The sequence below is a fragment of the Chelonoidis abingdonii genome, chromosome 2 (assembly GCF_003597395.2).
Source record: "Chelonoidis abingdonii isolate Lonesome George chromosome 2, CheloAbing_2.0, whole genome shotgun sequence".
NCBI classification, from domain to species: Eukaryota; Metazoa; Chordata; order Testudines; family Testudinidae; genus Chelonoidis; species Chelonoidis abingdonii.
The window spans coordinates 32332479-32352208 of NC_133770.1; the positions used below are offsets into that span (position 1 = coordinate 32332479).

General features: G+C 39.4%; 1 protein-coding gene across 9 annotated transcripts in view; it reads left to right on the forward strand.

Annotated features, from left to right (window-relative positions):
• ARHGAP12 (Rho GTPase activating protein 12) overlaps positions 1-19730 on the forward strand; it is a 153390-nt gene that overhangs the window by 98243 nt on the left and 35417 nt on the right. For 7 of the 9 annotated variants that reach the window (XM_032799088.2, XM_032799089.2, XM_032799090.2 and 4 more), the window contains 2 exons: positions 12755-12880; positions 19109-19183. In XM_032799088.2, coding sequence (XP_032654979.1) covers positions 12755-12880; positions 19109-19183 — 201 coding nt within the window. The remainder of the gene's footprint in view (positions 1-12754; positions 12881-19108; positions 19184-19730) is intronic. The other 2 variants (XM_032799087.2, XM_032799091.2) reach the window with 1 other exon arrangement.

The window sequence follows — 19730 nt, forward strand, 5'->3', positions numbered from 1 at the left end:
CACAAAAAAGAGAGAATTTGCACTCGGCACTTTTGTAGCCAGCAGTGCAAGATATTTACGTGACCAGATGTGCTAAGATCATATGTCCTCTTTATGCTCAACCATTCTCGGGACCCTGTCATCCATTGCAGATTTGGGTTCGCAGCTCGATACAATGCAAAGGGCAGGTGAGATTAACCATTAATTTTCATTTATCGATGAGTGCACACTGCTACGAGGTTGATTAATTCTTTTTTGTGGTTCTAGGCGTTGTTTAGTTCCGCACTGACAGCGTTTGTATTCTGTTACCAGACTTCTGAAGCCTTGTCCACACCTCGTCTCCTCTCGATCTTTGGAGGCACTTCAGCATTCTCTACCTTGGGGCGAGTCTGCCTGTAGCTAGCTTTAGAAATTCTCACCATTGGAACTTCTTTGCATTTGGTAAATCTGCCGTGAAAGTTTTCTTAAAATGCGAACAAAACATGTGCTGGGTCACCCATTGAGATGACAACCTGAAATATGTGCAGAAGTGGATAAACAGGGGACATACACAATCTCCTCCAAGGAGTTCCAGACTCCAGAAATTTAAAATGCATTGTTTTTTTACTGAGCATCATCGGCAGCAAGCAGTCTCTTGAACTGGTGGCCGAAGCCATGAAGGGCATAATTTTAATTACCCCACTAGTGTCCTTCAGGAGGGGAGTGGAGAGGGAGGGACCTGGGCCCGCCCTCTTCTCCAGGTCCCAACCCAGGGACCCTGAGGTTTGTGGTGAACCACTTGAACTAGCGGTTCCTTCCCCTGGGCTACTTCCCTCTCCTGCCCTTCAGCTTGTGAAGGGGCTTCTAGCCCTCCTTCTACATAAGCCAGTTGCCCCTTACCTAGGGTTTTGTTGGATTTCTCAGCTCTCTGCAGCACTCCTCCAAACTTTCCTCTTGGTCTCTCTTCAAAACTGTTCTCTGTTCCAACTCCTTCAAAATGCTCTCTGCTCCAATTCCCACACTGTCTGACTGAAGCAGGGGTTTTTATCACATGACTGACTGCTGGTGCTCTAATTGGCTTCAGGTGCTCTAGTTAATCTATAGCAAACCTACCTCCCCTTGAAGGGAATAAGGCTCCCTGCTGATACTCTCCTGCTGCCCTCTGGCCATGCTGTATCACACTACTTACAAAATACTGAATAAATAATTTTGAGAAGGGGAAAGAATGCTGCACAATCGAGTAGAGGTTAAAGGGACATTGAAACTAACAGACCTATTCCCAACATGCATTCCCAGTCTTTCACCCCACATTGGCATAGGAACATATGACCACTGATTGATCTGTCTAGTCCAGCTCTCAGTCATATATCTCTGAAATGAAGCAATTAAAATAAAAATGTCTAATTTAAGAAGCAAAAACTGAGGTCAAAGAAAGCAAAAATGAGAGAAAATTACAAAATAAGTGAAACGGGTGAAGGAAAAAATCTATTGTGCTTTAGAGACACTCCTAGGTCTTTGCATCACACTCATCTCTAAACATTGAGCTAACACACAGTTTTTTGTATTGAGAAAGTTTAAACGTATCAGTGTTGACCATAAAAACTGGGTGATAGTCTTCCTTTTGTCAGGAAATTAACAGCATCAATTTCCCCCTTCGCCCACCACACACAGCACAGTCACCAGAAAAGGACCTCAGTTTTTGATACTTGATTAGACCAACAGTCCATTATTCACTTCTTAACTTTGCTCTGTCAGCATTAGATATAAGTCCCAATCATGGTTTTGAAAGTCAAACCTGTGATCATCTGTCTCAAAGGCCACAGTACTGCCAAATGAATGCTAAGTCCTGTCTACTACACAGAACTTAAAATTGAAAAATGTAAAAGCAGAACAAAGATCAAATAATATTAAGAAAATAACATGCAATGAAATGTAGAAACAAAATTTAAAATGGTAAGAATGAGGAGATCAAGAAATGGTATAATATACACCTTTCCAATTCAACAATTTAAATAGTTTGTGTATTAAAATAGCTGCAAAAACAGTAACTATTTATACTTTAGCTAATGAAAATAATACATTTTTGCATGAAATCATATCTAGAGCTAAAAATAGTAGCTTCCATCTGATTTCTAATTTTCCCCTTCAATATTTTAGAAAAATAGGTTGCATTTTAAAAATATTCAAGGTTCATGAAAGTACTGTGAAAATCCACAACATAAAGTAGTGTTTTGGGTCCTGATCCTGCAAATTCTAATGCATAGGCATAACTTCACAAAAATGAATAGTGCCATTGAACTCCATGGGACTGCTCATATGCGTAAGTAGTTTGCATGAACAGGGCCTTGGGCTAGATGTCAGATCAGTTCTAAGTTAACTCTGTCATTAGAAATCTTGTCAACCACATAATTTTAGATGAGAATGTCACTTGATCTTGGTTAAGTGAGTGGTGAGCTGTAATTTTAGCTTTTCTGTTCCCTTCACTACTACCTCATCCTTCCAACTTATCCCCACTGTTTTTGTCTTTCCTTCATCTGCTGCATTCTGTCTTCTGATCATGTGGACTGAGAGTTCTCTGGGGCAAGGATTGTAGTCTTCATTTTACTTTTTCTCTACCGTGCTTAGCACAGTAGGACCCTGATCCCTGAGACCCTAATAGGCACTATGTTAATAAAAATAACACAGGCTGCAAAGCAGCTTTGATAAAACCAACAGATGAGCGGAACTGTGAAAGGCTCATCAGACCCACTATCATGGCAATAAATGTGGTTACTGACTTAATTTATAGATATGAAAGGAACATTGAAGAATACAGTATTGATCAGAAGCACTTGGGCTTGAATTAACAAAAGGCAATAATTTAGTTTGCTTGCAGTACAAAGGTCCTTTGACACAATAGTCAGTAGTGGCTAAATAAAAGGAACATTTTTTGCAATTGCAACTATGTTACGTGATTAATATGTAATGACATGTTATGTGATTTTTGGGACCAATAACTGTCCTTAATGCTCTACTCATAACACATGGAATCACCCTGACAAAACTGGGACTAATCCCAAAAAATCTGGCTAGGTAGCAGATTGGGCATGCATCCTGAAATGAGAGTTTTTTAAACTTAAATTTTAAAGTAGTAGGTTTTTAAAAATGTTAATGAACTCAGGTAAAATTATTCTCTGTGAATTCCAGAAAGCTTTGAATTTCTTGGACAATAACACCCCCACCCCTGCACTCAAGTTTCAGGTTTAAATGTTCTTCTGGGATACTGTGTACGAAAGATGCTAGTCAGCTGTGTTAAATTAATAGTCAGCCTTTTCTTTCATTTCTTGCTAATAAAGGAGAAGATAATTCTGAGATTCAAGGAATGTGTTCTATAGCGTCGATGTAAAACTGAAAGCTCTATCATTGTTGTCATCTAAAATTCAGCCAAAGAGATTAATCTAGAGTAAAAGTAGTATAAAAGAAGACAGTATGACCTAAAAGTGTAAACTTCTGCAAAAAGTCTGAAACTATCTTAAAATGTAGTTCATATTTCACTGATGTCTCTTGCTGTAAAAATGAGAGTAAAGCTGAGTAAATGGCCTGTCTGTTTTTTCAACTTTGGATATTTTATGGGGCCTGGGTGGTCAGATCTTGGTATAGATAGAATACCTTCCTTCTGCTTAGTTAGGAATTATAAATAAGCACAACAGCAAGATCTGTGGCATCAACACCTACTTGCAGAGAACAGGCTTTTTGATGCTTCAAAGACTAGCAATCCGAAGGGATGCTGGGAGTGTAAGGTTGGGGAAAGAGTACATGTGACAGTTTAATGAAGGAATTGGATTGTTAGGGTGTCTCTTCATTCTCCGTCTTAGGAGTTATCTCTGGTTGATTTGTGCAGCGGCATCCTCTTCTCTATAGACAGGTACAACTGCCTCACGTATTGCACCTGATGCCTCAAACTTGTGTGTGCTTACATACCTGGGGAGGACATTGGGCCCTTTACCTATATAAAGGGGGGAGAGGGCAAGTCTTAACATTTTTTGTTTGAAGATCATCAATAGCATATATAAGGGCAGGTTTAAAAAAACAAACAAACAAACAAAACCCCGAAATCCATCTAGGAGCACTTAATTTTCAGATGCTCTTTTTTTTTTACTTATTATGAACTCAAGCCTCAAATGACCAAAAATATATAAATGAGTAATGGAAGAAGAATTTGTTGCAGAAACATTTTTTAGTTTTTGGGTTTCTCTCCAGCTTCAGTTTAAAATCTGTTGTCAGAAGAATGGCAGTAAATATGTGCGAGGTAACGAAAGTTGATAGAAGTCTCAAAAAGAGAGGTAAATCTAATAATTTTCTGACTTGCAGAGATCTATCTTGTAATGGGAAAAACTGAAATCTCAGACTAATCTAAGATACCAAGCAAACAAAGTAAAATCTAATTTGAGCTACTAAAAGTGACCAATTTTTTTCTCCCACATTCTTCCAATGAAGCTGTGCCCAATTCCTTTTAATCTGATTATAGATGTCCTTAAGAGGAAAGTACTTTCTGACATAGAAAGAGGAACCAGTGCTCTCCCTGAAACTTGAGAAACTCATCTACATAAAAAAGAGCAGGAGTACTTGTGGCACCTTAGAGACTAACAAATTTATTTGAGCATAAGCTTTGGTGCGCTACAGCCCACTTCATCCGATACATGCAGTGGAAAATACAGTAGGAATATACAGTATATGCACACACAGAGAACATGAAACAATGGGTGTTACCATATACACTATAAGGAGAGTGACCAGTTAAGGTGAGCTATTATCAGCAGGAGAGAAAAAGAACTGTTTGTAGTAGTAATGAAAATAGCCCATTTCCAGCAATTGACAAGAAGATGTGAGGAAGAGTGTGTGTGTGTGTCCATCTATCTATCTTCCTACTGCTCGCTGAGGTTTTTTTATGCTGATAGGAGAGCTCTAATGGTACAGCTGTGCTGCTGCAGCTCTGTATGTATTGACATGGTCTTAGTGTATATAGTTAAATTGAGATTTCCAACCTAGTCATGAAAATTGTGCTTACTATCTCCACGGTGGTGGAGGGAAACTGATGGCAAAAAGTAGGATAAGCTGAGATGGTGTTCTGTGGTGATTTTTATGTAATGGCATAAGATTTCAGTTTTGGGTGGAACTGGCCTCTAACTGATTGTAGCATAAGCACACAGAATTTGCGTTACCAAATCAGTTGGTTCATCAAGTCTGCCTCTTGCAGCAAGCAATATATAAAGCTTTAGAATTAAGAAAACCACTATGCACACCTATACTATATCTATCTAGCGGTTCCTGAATTTTGGTCCATGGAGCACTTGCTGATGGTTCAGAGACCTGGCTTGTCACATGGTGCTGGCTCTTCTCATTTTTTATTGATAAAGTGCATTAAAATGTAAAGGTACTTTATCATCTTAATTCTTCCATGTAAATATATTAATGTAGTTGTCACAGTGATGTAATGTGACTGTGATTGGGAGGGGACAAAGTGATCTTAATAATCTCAATTAAGAATATGTTACACCTTGTGAAAAGCTTGGAACTCCCTTCATCATCTAGCTCAGGGATAGGCAACCTATGGCACGGGTGCCGAAGGTGGCACGCGAGTTGATTTTCAGTGGCACTCACACTGCCCGGGTCCTGGCCACCAGTCCGGGGGCTCTGCATTTTAATTTAATTTTAAGTGAAGCTTCTTAAACATTTTAAAAGCCTTATTTACAAAGAACAATAGTTTAGTTATATTTTATAGACTTAGAAAGAAACCTTCTAAAAACGTTAAAATGTATTACCGGCACGCGAAACCTTAAATTAGAGTGAATAAATGAAGGCTCGGCATACCACTTCTGAAAGGTTGCCGACTCCTGATCTAGCTAAATATTTAGTGTTATACGTGGGGATGATAGTAAGATACCTTTTTAACCTCCTGAGTTGATCAATTTATTGTATGCCCTAAAGCATGAGCTTTAACCTTCAAGCTCATACTTGAGTATTAGTCCTCTGGTTACTGAGTACCAACAGGGTACTATCCCAGCAGGATAGCCATAATCCTGGACATGCCTACTTTAACCTAACAAATGATCCTTGCTTGTTGCCAGTTCCAAAGACTAATTAACAATGGTCAGGTCCATAAGCATAACTGTATAGACAACAGAAGACAATGTTGATATATTTGGTGATGGATTTAATGTAAACAATGTACATTCTATGCTGGGATGCTATTAAAAAAAGCCAGTCATTTACTTGAATAGAGAAGAAATTAACAAACTTTTCAGAAGTGCATAGACTATGTCAAATGACTTCTGAAGGCAGCATTGTTAAGTATTAATAAAGAATCTTGTCTGAAGACATGTCACATGGGAGACAGTGGTTCCTGTTAATAGGTTCAGTCAGAAAAATGACTTGACAGCAAAAAGTCTTAAAGTAAATAGACTGTTTTCCTGTGTTTGTAAAGTCTAGGGTTTCTCTAGCCTAGAAATATACCAGCTTTATTCTCATTTTATTGTTTCTACTATTTTTGAGTTGTATTGTGCAGTGAAGAGGAAATGAAAGCAATCTTTAAACATTCAAGTGTAAAGATGTTTATTTGACACCTGCAATGTGAGAAAATAGAAAAATGGCAAATCTTCTCTCAGAAGATTTACAGGGTATATTAACACTATTTACATTAGCAATGCAAAGTATTTAAGCTGCTATGAAGCACTGCTTATTGTCATGAGTTTGAACAAGGCTGTCATCAGTCCTTCATACCTGAACTGTTTCTGTCTTCTGCTTTTTTGGCAGAAACATTTCAAACCTGAGTTTTATGTTGTCTTTCAGGTTCCTTCTTCAAAATGGACTTGTCTGTCCTATTAAGTAAAGTCTCCTCATGGTTTGTGATGGTACCAGAGGCACCTTTGATTATAGATCGTGTACAGTTAGGCCCTGCATATTTTACAAATTTAAGATTTATTTTAAAATAATACATTTAATTTTTATTTCAGTGGAATTCAAAGCACTTATCCTGGACTCTGAACTTGCACAGTATTTGAAAAGCATATTAAAAATAAAACAATCAAATGCAAAAGCATACACAGACTACCATAAATTCACAATGATGCTGGCTAATATTACTAAATTAAGTAGTAATCCCATTTTTCCATAGCAGGAAATAAGTAGCTAATATGTTTTCAGCCTATACATCTCTTAAATTACTTTAAGTCCTTGAGAGAACACTGTTTGAATCCTAGAAGTTGAGTTAACTGTAAGCATAGTCCCATAGCAGACAGTTCAGTTTTAAGTTGTAAGATGGGCCAGATAATGCTTAGCTGCTGATATACTGTGAATTGTGAGAGTGCCTCTGTGGGGTAAATACCTGCAGAGTAGATACTTCCCTAGCAAGGAAGTAACCCAGGGGTCGGCAACCTTTCAGAAGTGGTGTGTTGAGTTGTCATTTATTCACACTAATTTAAGGTTTTGCTTGCCAGCATGGCCGCCTGGGGGGGAAGACAAGTGGGGTAATTTGCCCCAGGCCCCGTAGGGGCCCCCATGAGAGTTTTTCGGGGCCCCTGGAGCGGGATCCTTCACTTGCTCCGGGGGCCCCGTGTCATAGTATACTTTCCTCAATCTGAACCTTAGAGTCCAAAATGAGGTACTAGCATGAATTCCTCTAAGCTTAATTACCAGCTTAGATCTGATACGCTGCCACCAATCAGGATTCTGAGTACCTGATAAACTCTGGTCTCCCCAAAAGCTTCCCTGGGGACCCCCAAGATCCAGACCCCCTGGATCCTAATACAGGAAAGTAACATTATTTCCTCACTAGTGCTCCCCAGGCTTTTCCTCTCTGGGTTACCCTGAAGATCACTGGGATTCAACTCCTTGAATCTTTAAAACAGAGCTTTTCACCTCACCCAGAGGCATTACAGATTCAAGCTCGTGGAATTAAACAAAGGGATTCCCCCTTTTTCCCCCGCCCTCTTATCTCCCTATCTCCTCACCACTTTCCTTGCGTTATAGTACAGACTCAGTTCCTGGCCTTAAACAGGAAAAAAATCAACAGTCTTTAAAAGCAAAACTTTTAATTTTTAAAGAAAGAAAAAAGGTAAGTTTATCTTTAATCTAGATGGTAAATATTACAGGTCTTTCACGCTTATAGACCAATGGAGACAAAAGCCTTCTCTAGCAGAAATCAATTTAAAATACGTTCAAGCAAATACACATTAAAACTCTACCAAGCCAGATACACAGTTGCAAACTACAGAACAATCAAAAGACTATAACCACCTTTTTACTCAATACTGCTATTCTGGAATATATAGAGGACAGGTAGCAGGGAGATTGCAGAAACACCTGGTTGCACCTTAGTTCCCTTCCAGTCGAGAAGAACAATAGCAAAACCCAAAGACCCACAAACAAAGGCTTCCCTTCCACCGAGATTTGAAAGTATTTTGTTTCCTGATTGGTCCTCTGGTCAGGTGTTGCAGGTCACTGTTTGTTAACCCTTTACAGGTGAAAGAGACATTAACCCGTAGCTATCTGTTTATGACACCCTGTAAAACTCTCGCGGGGCCCGGGCCCCCGGAGCATCTTCCGCTCCGTGTCTTTGGCGGCAATTCGGCGGTGGGGGGTCCTTCTGCTTCGGGACCCGCCGCTGAAATGCCCCGAAGACCCGCGGCGGGGGGTCCTTCCGCCCTGAGACCCGCCACTGAAGTGCTGGGTCTTCAGCAGCAATTCGGCGGCATGGGCCTCCCTGCTGCCGAAGACCCCAATCCCCCTGAATCCTCTGGGAGGCCCTGCGTGCCAGTAATACATTTTAACGTTTTTAGAAGGTCTCTTTCTATAAGTCTATAATATATAACTAAACTATTGTTGTACTTAAAGTAAAGTAAATAAGGTTGTTAAAATGTTTAAGAAGCTTCATTTAAAATTAAATTAAAATGCAGAGCCCCCCTGGACTGGTGGCCAGGACCTGGGCGGCATGAGTGCCACTGAAAATCAGCTCACGTGCCGCCTTTGGCACACGTGCCATAGGTTTCCTGCTCCTGAAGTAACCAGAGATTAGATGCACTCCAGCACACATGAGGAAAAACACTTCTGAAAGACTAAATGGCTGACCTTTCAGCTCTGATTTGACATGGGAACAAATTGTGAGAGCCACACAGACCTCACTATTTTACTGTACTTGTTACAGTTGTCATGCAGACATGAGTGTACTGAATCCATGTTCTTCGTTCTCAGAAGTGAAATAATTCTTACTAGTATAGGAGACTTGTATGTTTGTCTTAGACACAATTACCAAATTTTATTCTTTTTAACGTGAGGTTCTCCATTTGCAGAGATTTATTCTTGATACATGTTGAAATATTTCAATAAGACATGAAAAAATCACTTTTTTTTTTTTACATTTCTTGTTGAAGCATGAATCCTATATATAATAAAATGAAAAGCTGCAAACATAAGCATGGTATCTGCCATGGCAGTAGCAGTGTTAATACTTTATTGGAGCATGGTGCAGCTCAGGATGTCTAAATTTTCATTAGTAGATCTCAGAGTGCTTCATAAGTATCAGTATGTGTTATTCCCATTTTACACATGGAAAAACTGAGGCGTTAAGAGGTTGTGACTTGCCAGATGTTACCATAATGAGTCAGTGGCAAATCTGAGAATAATAATTCCTAGCTCTTGCATAACACTTTTCATCGGTAGGTCTTAAAGCACTTTACGATTGAGGTTAGTGTAATCTGTGAGGGGTTGGATCACAGAAAGCCCTTTGGGGTTGCCAACTGATGTACCAAGACTGCTTCTTTCTCTGCCAGCTTGGGACTCAAGCACCCTGTCTTGTTGAGCCAGACACGGGGTCTGAACCAGGTGCCCCAAAACTACAGGCTTAACTGAAAGCAACTTAAGAATTGTTCCTGTCTTTAGCACTCAGATGCCCTACTCCTAATGGGGTCCAATCCCCAAATAAATCCATTTTTAAACTCATAAATTGTTCGCCCTCTATAACACTGATAGAGATGCACAGCTGTTCCCCCTCCTCCCCCCAGGTATTAATACATACTCTGGGTTAATTAATAAGTAAAAAGTGATTTTATTAAATAAAGAAAGCAGGATTTAAGTGGTTCCAAGTAGTAACAGACAGAACAAAGTGAATTACCAAGTAAAATAAAATAAAACATGCAAATCTAGGCCTAATACAGTAATAAAAATGAATATAAATAAAAATCACACCCTCAAATGTTTCAATAAGTTTCTTTCATAAACTGGACGTCTTCCTAGTCTGGGCACAATCCTTTCTGCTGGTACAGCCCTTGTTCCAGCTCAGGTGGTAGCGAGGGGATTTCTCATGATTGCAGCCCCCTTTGTTCTGTTCCACCCCCTTATCTGGCTTTGGCACAAGGCGGGAATCTGTTATCTCTCTGCCCCCTTGTCATAAACAGATAGCTAAGGGTTAATGTTTTGTTTTTTTTTTTACCTGTAAAGGGTTAACAAAGAGAACCAAACACCTGACCAGAGGACCAATCAGGAAACAGGATTTTTTAAAAGCTCAGAGACCGAATGTTTGGGTGTGTGCCCCTTGTGTGTGTCTTTTGTCTTCTCTCAGCTATGAGAGGGTTCTTTCTATCTTCAAGCTTTCTAATCTTCAGTTTCCAAGTTGTAAGTACAAAGGTTAGAAATAGACGAGCTTTTATTGTTTTGTTTTTTGTATTTACATGTGTGTATTGCTGGAACTGTTGGTAATTTGGATCTTTATTGATAAGTGTGTTTATTCATATTTTTCTTTTAAGCATGCCCTGATTGTATTGTTACCTTGATGCAGAGTCATGTTCATATGTTTTTTCTTTCTTTTTATATAAAGCTTTCTTTTTTTTTAAACTGTTGACTCTTTTCTGTTATTGGCAAAGGGATAAGAATCTCTGTGCCAGGATTACTGTCTCTCTCAGGGAAAGACTGGAGGGGGGAAAAGAAGGAGGGGAAGGTAAATGTCCTCTCGCGTTTTTGCGTTCAAGGATTGAAAGTCAGGGAAATCTCCTAGTATACCCAGGGCGGGAAAATCTGGGAGGAAGTAAAGAGCAGGAAGGGAAGTGGGTTATTTCCCTTTGTTGTGAAACTCAGAGCCTCTGAGTCTTGGGGTCCCCCAGGGAAGGTTTTGGGGAGACCAGAGTGAGCCAAATCACTGAAATTTTTGGCTGGTGGCAGCAATATCAAATCTAAGCTGGTAATTAAGCTTAGAGGGTTCATGCTAGCTTCTCAGTTTATAAACGCTAAGGTTCAAATCTAAGTAGAAAAGCTATAACACCCCTCCCCCCCCCATTTCTAAATGGAAAAGCACCAGGTTTAAGATGGATTTCAGTACCAGGTTGACATGGTCACATTTCCTGTGAGATTCCAAGCCTTCATTCCTGACTCACAGGAAGGCCTGCCTGCAAACAGAGCCATCCACAGTCAATTGTCCTGGCCGATGGGAGCCATCAAGATTTCAAACCACCATTAATGGCCCACACATTGCATAATTAAAACAGGCCCTCAGAGTTATATTTCATATTTCTAGTTTCAGATACAAGAGTGATACATTTATACAAATAGGATGACCACACTCAGTAGATTATAAACTTTGTAATGATACCTTACAAGAAACGTTTTTCATGAAGCATATTTTAGTTACATTATATTCACACTCAGCATATTTTCATAAAATCATCTAGAGTGCAACGGCATATCATCCCCTTTTTACATTTTAATAAAACTATGATGTCCTGCTTCTGTCATATGCCATACTCAATGGATTACAATCCTTTGTGTAGTGAATCAACAAGTACATTCTTAGTTGTCTAATGTGTTTCAAAGCGCAGGTTCTGCTACTTTAGCATTGCCCCAGAAAGAAATTCCAGTCAAGATTTTTTAGTGTTAAAATGTCATGTCATATTCTTATTTGCTGTTTGTATATTCAATAAAAAGCTTTGTTTGAAATGTTTTTTAACTTACTTGGATGCTGCATGAATTTCTGTGCACATGATAACTTAGTGCTACTGTGCCAGAGATGGTGGGCTTGCTGCAAAATTTAGGGCTAGTATTATACAGAATATACATGGCCCTGCTTATAGACTTTGTGCCTTTCTCTAAGTCATACCTCTTTGGTTACTGTCAGAATATTAAACTAAATTGCAACTTTTCACTCTGAATATATATTTATTTGTGGTTAAATGTAGCATAAATCTGGTCTAGGAAGTAAAGTTATTGCATTGCCACCCCTAGGAGACAGGAATTGCTGTATCAGAATAGACTGCCTTGCAGTGTCTCCTTTCTTCCCCCACAAACATCCTTCTGGCCAAATAGGGTTGGACGTTACACCCTCAGACCTTATCATAGTTCTTGATTCAGAGGTATCACAATAGGGTGACATGACACACCCCTTTTATACAACTGTGTTTATAGTGTTCTTAACACTTCCCAGATCTAAATCCAATGTTAATTCCACTCTGTTAAAGAGTGGCTGATAACACTGTAGTGCTTTGGTGGCATTCCCAATGCCTACAGGTGCAGGCAGCAAGAATTTGGGACCAGAAATCAAACACCTGGATGACAGTACAGTGCACTGTCACATCAGGCTAGTTCCTATTTACCTCTTCAGAAAACAGCACCAGAGAATTTAGCTTTCAAGACTTAGGGTTTAAAAATGTAGGCTATTGTTTACAGTTCCATGGTTGAATCAGTGGTACTGCTGGAAAATATACAGATGAGTTATCTGAGTTTTATGTTAGTATAATTTTGACCCTGTTGATAGTGTGATTTTTCTCTTCTTTAGTATAATGCTTCACCACAGCAGCAAAGAGAAATAATTAAGAGTAGGAGTCTGGACAGGAGGCTACAAGAACCAATAGTTTTAACAAAGTGGAGGCACAGCACGATTGTGTTGGACACCAATGATAAGGTAGGCATGAGTTAAAGAGCATGTTAGTATTTTGGTCATTGTCTGGTTTGTGAAGTGTTTAATTCACACTAATTTCTAAAGGATTCATTATTGGCAGTTTTTCTATGCTACATACCAAGTAGTGTGCATAAATATTCAGTGAAACCAAGGACAACTTGATAAACTGGTATCTTTCTTTTTATTTTGAAATAGAGTAGCTTATTTTTTATCTTTATTGGACTGTTTTCCTTTCTTCTGAACTGTTTCCATAGCCTTCATTTGATTGGCTGATGAATTTTAACTAACATTAATTTAGGCTTTGTATGTTCAAAACCGTTTACTTGCCTCTAATTAGAAACCACCTATGTTTTGGTTAAAAATGGATAATATTTAGCAATGTACTATCAATTATGTAAAATGCTCGGACCTTGTATCTGAAGGCTTGAACTGTCAGCAGCAGAGTTATGGTATGAAAATGCTGGTGAAGTGCAAACATTTACAGTTTTTTTTTTCAATAGGTGTTTATATGGGTTTCACTGTCACAGTAATATTAGGCACACATGGGTATTTGCCAAGCTAAATATTATCTTTTAAGATTGGAATGGTAGTAGAAATATGTAGTGACTTTATTCTTTTAACAAATATTTGGTTTGGTGAGGAGAACATTTCAGCTAACAATGTTGAGGATATGCTATTGTCACATGGAGCTATTTTTGCTTATATACAGGGTATTGAACATGCTAAACAAGTGGCTCTAATTTCTCTCCAGAGATCAACTGAGTTGAGTAGCTCTTTCAGTCTCATTTTTAAAAGCTGCTCCTTGCGCAGTGATTGCTGATGGTCCCCCTCACTTAGGCCGTCTTAGCACCTAACAAAATATAAAGAAACTTCAATAAAATTAAAGTGACAAGTGTGCCCACTTTACCCTATTATATCTCATTTTAGCAATAGCCGAATTAGTTATTACCATAAGATGCTTTCAGTAAATTATAAGTATCAATATAAATGGAAAAGAAATGAAACTAGCATTGTATCCTGGTGAGTTTCTAGCTTTCATAATTCAGCCAGAGCAATCAGTCTCAGGATTTTAATGGAAATCATAGGTAACTTTGCAATACTAAGGATATAAAATAAACTAGTTAAAATCTGATTCCTATCGGTTGGAATGGATGCAAACCCCTCGGTCTCTGCCCAGAGCCCGCACCCCTTTCCCGAACTCCCTACCCCAGCCCGGTGGAAGTGAGTGAGGGTGGGGGAGAGTGAATGATGGAGAGAGCGAGGGGATGGAGTGAGCAGAGCGGGGTAGATCCTGGGTTGTCCTTAGATTCAAAAAGTGATCTTGGGTGTAAAAAGATTGGAGACCACTGATCTATGCCATCAAGATCTTTGGTTTTCAAAAAGAGACTGGATAGCCATTTGTTTCAGATGGTTTAGACACAACAGATCCTGCATCTTGACAGGGGGTTAGACTAGATGACCCTTGTGGTCCCTTCTAACCCTGTGATTCTATAAACATTTGTACTAGTTGCCTTTAAAACCAGCACAAGATCTTTGTATTTGTCCAGCTGGATTTGAGTTAATCTACAACAATCTCTCTCCAATGTGAACAAGCTGCTGCAAGTGTTGTTTCTTTACTGGCTCATGTTGTTTCACATAGTTCCACTCTACAAAATAGTGTCCAACTCTCTGTTTGGTGCTATGAGATCGGTGCACCAGGAACCAGAGAATACAATGGTACAACCGCAGCCATAAGGCAGGCTGAGTGTGGATGTGCCAAAATGGCAAACCACCACCACGTGTGTGTGCATGGCAAAACCAATTTATAAAACATTTTATTTGCTCAGTGTTCTGCAACAACTTCCTTGGTTAGTACAAGCAGCAGAGAATCCTGTGGCACCTTATAGACTAACAGATGTTTTGGAGCGTGAGCTTTCATGGATGAATACCCACTTGGTCAGACGCAGGCCTCCTGCACCTCAACACTCTGCCCCAGCCTGGAGTCCTCTCCCGCACCCAAACTCCCTTCCAGAGTCCGCACCGTGTATCCTCTCCTGCACCCAACCCGCTATCCCAGACTCAGCCCAGAGCACCCTCCCACGCTGCAAACCCCTCGGTCTCTGCCCAGAGCCCGCACCCCTTTCCCGAACTCCCTACCCCAGCCCAGTCATATCAGTTAACGCAAACTTCTTGAGAAAAAGTAACACAGTGAGTGAGGGTGTAGCATTTTACGTTTGTCTTTGTTGAATTTCAATTTGTTGTCTGTAGCCCAGTTCTCCAATTTATCAAGATTCCTTTGAATCTTAGCTCTGTCCTCCAGAAGCTTTGTATCCTCTGCAAATTTGATCAGCACGCTCTCTATTAATGATCTGGGTGTAGGAATAAAGATGTTAAACAACACTGGACCCAGAACAGATCTCTGTGGAATTCCACTTGAGACCGCCCTCCAACCTGACATCATTCCATTAATAGTGACTCTTTCTATGCATTGTTTAGCAGTTATGCATCCACCTAATGGTAGTTCCACTAAGCCCGCACTTTTCCAGCTTACTTACCAGAATGTCATGTGGGACTGTATCAGAAGCCTTGCTGAAGTCCAGGTATATTATGTCCACTGCATTCCCACTATCCACCAAATCAGTTACCCTGTCAAAGGAGAAAATCAAGCTGGTTTGGTATGATTTGTTCTTGGTAAAGCCATGCTGGTTTCTAGTTATTACCATTTCATCCTCCAGGTATTTGTAAATTGAATGTTTTATACATTGCTCTAGTCGCTTCCCGGATATTGAAGTCAGGCGGACTGGTCTGTAGTTCCCCAGTTCCTCCTTTTTCCCCCTGACTAAAGACAAGTACTACGTTAGCCCTTCTTCAGCCTTCCGGGACCTCTTCTGTCATCCATGAGTTTGCAAACAGTATTGCCAGTGTCTCCAAGATTACTTTAGGTAATTCCTTCAGTGCCCTCAGGTGAATAGCATCGGGCCCCGCTGATTTGAATTTATTCAGATTGGTCAAAAAATCTCTAATGTGTTCTTTACTTATCCTGATTTGCACCCTTCCCCTTTATTGACTATGGTAACTTCGCTAGTTGTGCGGTCACATATTATTTTTGTGAGAAGACTGAAGCAAAGTAGTTATTGAGCACCTCTGCCTTCCTAACATCATCCGTTACCAGTTCACCTTCTCCACTGAGCAGCCGACCCACACAATCCTTGATCTTTCCCTTTTGTCTGACATGTTTGAAGAACCCCTTCTTGTTGTCTCTAACGTTTCTTGCCAGCTGTAACTCATTCTTTGCCTTGGCTTTCCTGAGTTTTGTCCCTACATGCTTGCGTTATTCCTGTATATACTTCTTTGGTGACATGCCCCTCCTTCATTTCCTGTATGTATCCCTTTTGGGTTTTAGATAGATAAAAAGATCCTTGTGCGGCCACATGGCCTCCTGTGGCTCTTCTTACCTTTCCTGTGCATCAGAATAGCTTGATGTTGAGCTTCTAGTATCACATCTTTTAGGAACTGCCAGCTCCTTTTGACTCCTTTTCTTCCTAATTTGTCTTTCCCTGGGACCTTGCCTACTATTTTTCTGAGTTGGTTGAAATTCGCCTTCTTTAGTCTAACATCCTTGTTTTGCTGTTTTCATGTCCTCCTTTGCATAGGATCCTGAATTCTGTCAGATCATGATCATGTCGTCCCAAGTTTCTCAGCCACCTTCCCGTTTGCAACTACTTCATCTCTGTTGGTCAAAACCAAATCCAAAATGGATGACCCCCTTCTTGTTTCCTCAGTTTTCTGAATCAGAAGGTTGTTCCCTACTCGTGCTAAAAATTTGCAGGACATATTTAAGCTGTGCTGTAATAGTCTTCCAACAGATATCAGGGAAGTTAAAATCCACATTAATACTCGCTCATGTGTTAGCTAATCTTGTTACTAGTTTGTAGAATCACTCATCCACTTCCTCTTCATGATTTAGTGGCCTATAATAGACCACACCATAACATTGCTACTATTCTTTTGCCCTTTATCCTCACCCAGAAACTCTCAGTAGGTCTGTTGCTCACTTTCTCTTAGATCTCAGAGCAAGTGTATATGTTCTTGATGTACAATGCAACACCTCCTCCTTTTTCCCCAGACCTATCCTTTCAAAACTAGCTAGGAAATGATTGATCATAGAATCATAGGACTGGAAGGGACCTCAAGACCTAGAGGTCATCTAGTCAAGTCTCCTGTACTCATGGCAGAACTAAGTATCATCTACATCCCTGAAAGATGATACAGCCACTGCATTGGGCATTTCAAGGCTTTGCATATATAATGCATATTCAGTCCGAGCCAATAGTTTAATTCCTTGTCACCTAGTGAGTACTTATGGCTGGCTGTAAGAGCCTACTGCATGCGCTGGTGAGGCATGCACTTGCAAATGCTCTACGAAAAATACAGTCTCTATGCTAATGTGCAAATGTTCTGAGAAAAGAAAATATAGAGAGGAGCAAAAAGCTAACATTGAATGGAGAGTGGAATTTGAAAATATCACAACCCTTGTTCAGGTCATTGAGGTACCCACTGGAAGGTGGATGGATGACCATCGTAGCATTGCATTGGCTTGAATGGGATGGGAGGTGGTGAGGGGTAGTCCACGATCAGATGCATTGGAGTTTTCCTGTTTAAATTAAATTTTAGGTGGCTTTTTTTTTTTTCATAGCACTAACTTTCCCCTTTATATCCTCAATCTAAAATGCACTTAGCTTGATAAGTGCAGATAGTAATGCAGTTCACTGTTTGTTGAAACACATCCAACTTCTAGGAAATAATTTCTGGGAAAAAAACAAAATTATTTCTTTCTCTGTGAAGTCAAAGGAGCACTTGAAGTGGACAACAGCAGCAGCAGTGTAGGTCACCAAGTGGGCTACAAAAATTAACTTCACAATTTATAACTCAGCAATGTCAATCAGTACCTGCTCAATGCCTAGCAGCATCGGGTGATACGCACTATGGTGTTTGTACATATTTGTCCACATTTACACTTCTGTGTGACAGTCAGAGGAGATTTTTGTGTCTTTCCTTATAAGTGAAGTAAAATCAGGAAACATGAATTTTAGTATTTAGATTTTTTTCTACAACTCTAATGCCCTTCATGACCATGATTGTAAAAAAGCTAGCATGCTACTGCTATAGTTATACTTGTGGATAGATTTCAAACATTTATATTGGGGGAGACATGGGTAGCTCAATGGTTTGACCATTTGCCTGCTAAACCCAGGGTTGTCAGTTCAATCCTTGAGGGGGTCACTTAGGGATCTGGGGCTATGTCATGAGTGTTATGCATGCCCCTGGAAAAACTATTGCTTCAATATTAAATGTGCAGTGAGACAGTTCACTAATCTGGTTTTGGTCTAACCTTTGGAGAAGTACCTGAGAAAGTGAATAAAAAAGAGAATTTCAATCAATAACAGGTAAAACCAAACAATGTCTCTTATATGAAATATCGCAACTGAAGATCTGTAGGGGAAAGTTGCACAAAACTTTTCAAATGCAGAATGATCATAAAGAGCTTCAGAGGAAACACTTAATTTTTTTAAAAAATTTTTTCAGTTGAATAACTTTTCTGGTCTTTAGAGATTTAGCACTTCCCTTTTTGAGGCATAATTAATACATAATTCAGTAAACCTGATTCTCTTGCATTTTTTCCAGAAACTTCTAGTCACTGATTACAAGAAATTTAACTAAAATTACTTCAGAATATTTAGCAAAATCTATGTAATAATTATCCACACGTTAAAGTAATTTTGTATTTGTACAGTTACCAACCAAGCACAGGCATATTTCCTCTGAACATTTCTTGCCTAATGCCAGGTATTCCTACCGTACCCAGAACACATTAGTATCCAGAACATGATTTACCTTTTGACAACACAGGTGAATTTTTAAAATAATACCATACAAAAATTCTGCTTATATTAAGAAGCATCATTGTAAACTAATATGGCATAGTGAGGATGGTGTTACTATTCCTTTTCAGTGAACATGTCCACATGAACTCAGTTTGTTTGGATTCTGTAAACCTTGCAGCAGCTCCTGCTGAGTTAACAATTTTATAATATCAGTACTTCAGTATACTATTTATGCTTCAAAAAACGATCCATAGTCCAGGACTGAGATTGTAAAATGACGTATGTTTTTTCTTTCCAGGACTGATAATATAAAGAATATTATTGTAGGAAGGAGAATAACTGGTTGCATCGTCTGTTTTGCTTGTAGGAATTTCCAGCTGCTTCAAAGCCCAACTGTCCGGAAAATGAGTCCTCTCCATCCTCGCCAAAGCACCAAGCCACAGTCAGTATGCAAGTTGTCTCATAATAGACATGTAGATGCCAGGCAACAGGTGAACTAGATAGTTTAAGACAACAAATCTGCTTGTGTTTTTAAACAAAGTAAAGGTGTGTCAGGATTTTCTCTCTGTTGTCTTGCATCTGTTTCTGAAATTACATTTTAAAAGTACATTAGGATTTAGACTCTATCCAATAATGTTGGAAAAGAAAATGTTGCATGATTTTCCCTTAGAATAGCATTCAGTATCTCATATGCCTATCCATTGGGATTGTAACATGCTTACCTATTATGCAAACAATATCTTCACAACGTCCCTGTAGAGATAGGAAGATTTTCTTTAATGGCTTACATTATTTTTTCAAAGTGTTTAGTTAGTACTTGCTTATGGAATAAATAATTTATGGCAAGTTATTTAACATCTCAAAGGGAAATCTCCAGTATTTTTGTTCAGTTGGCAATTTGATAGGTCAAAGGCATGAAGTACTTCCCATTGTTAGTAAACAGTAATAGTTAATTACAACTATTTCTGAGCTTCCTGCTACCACTGGTC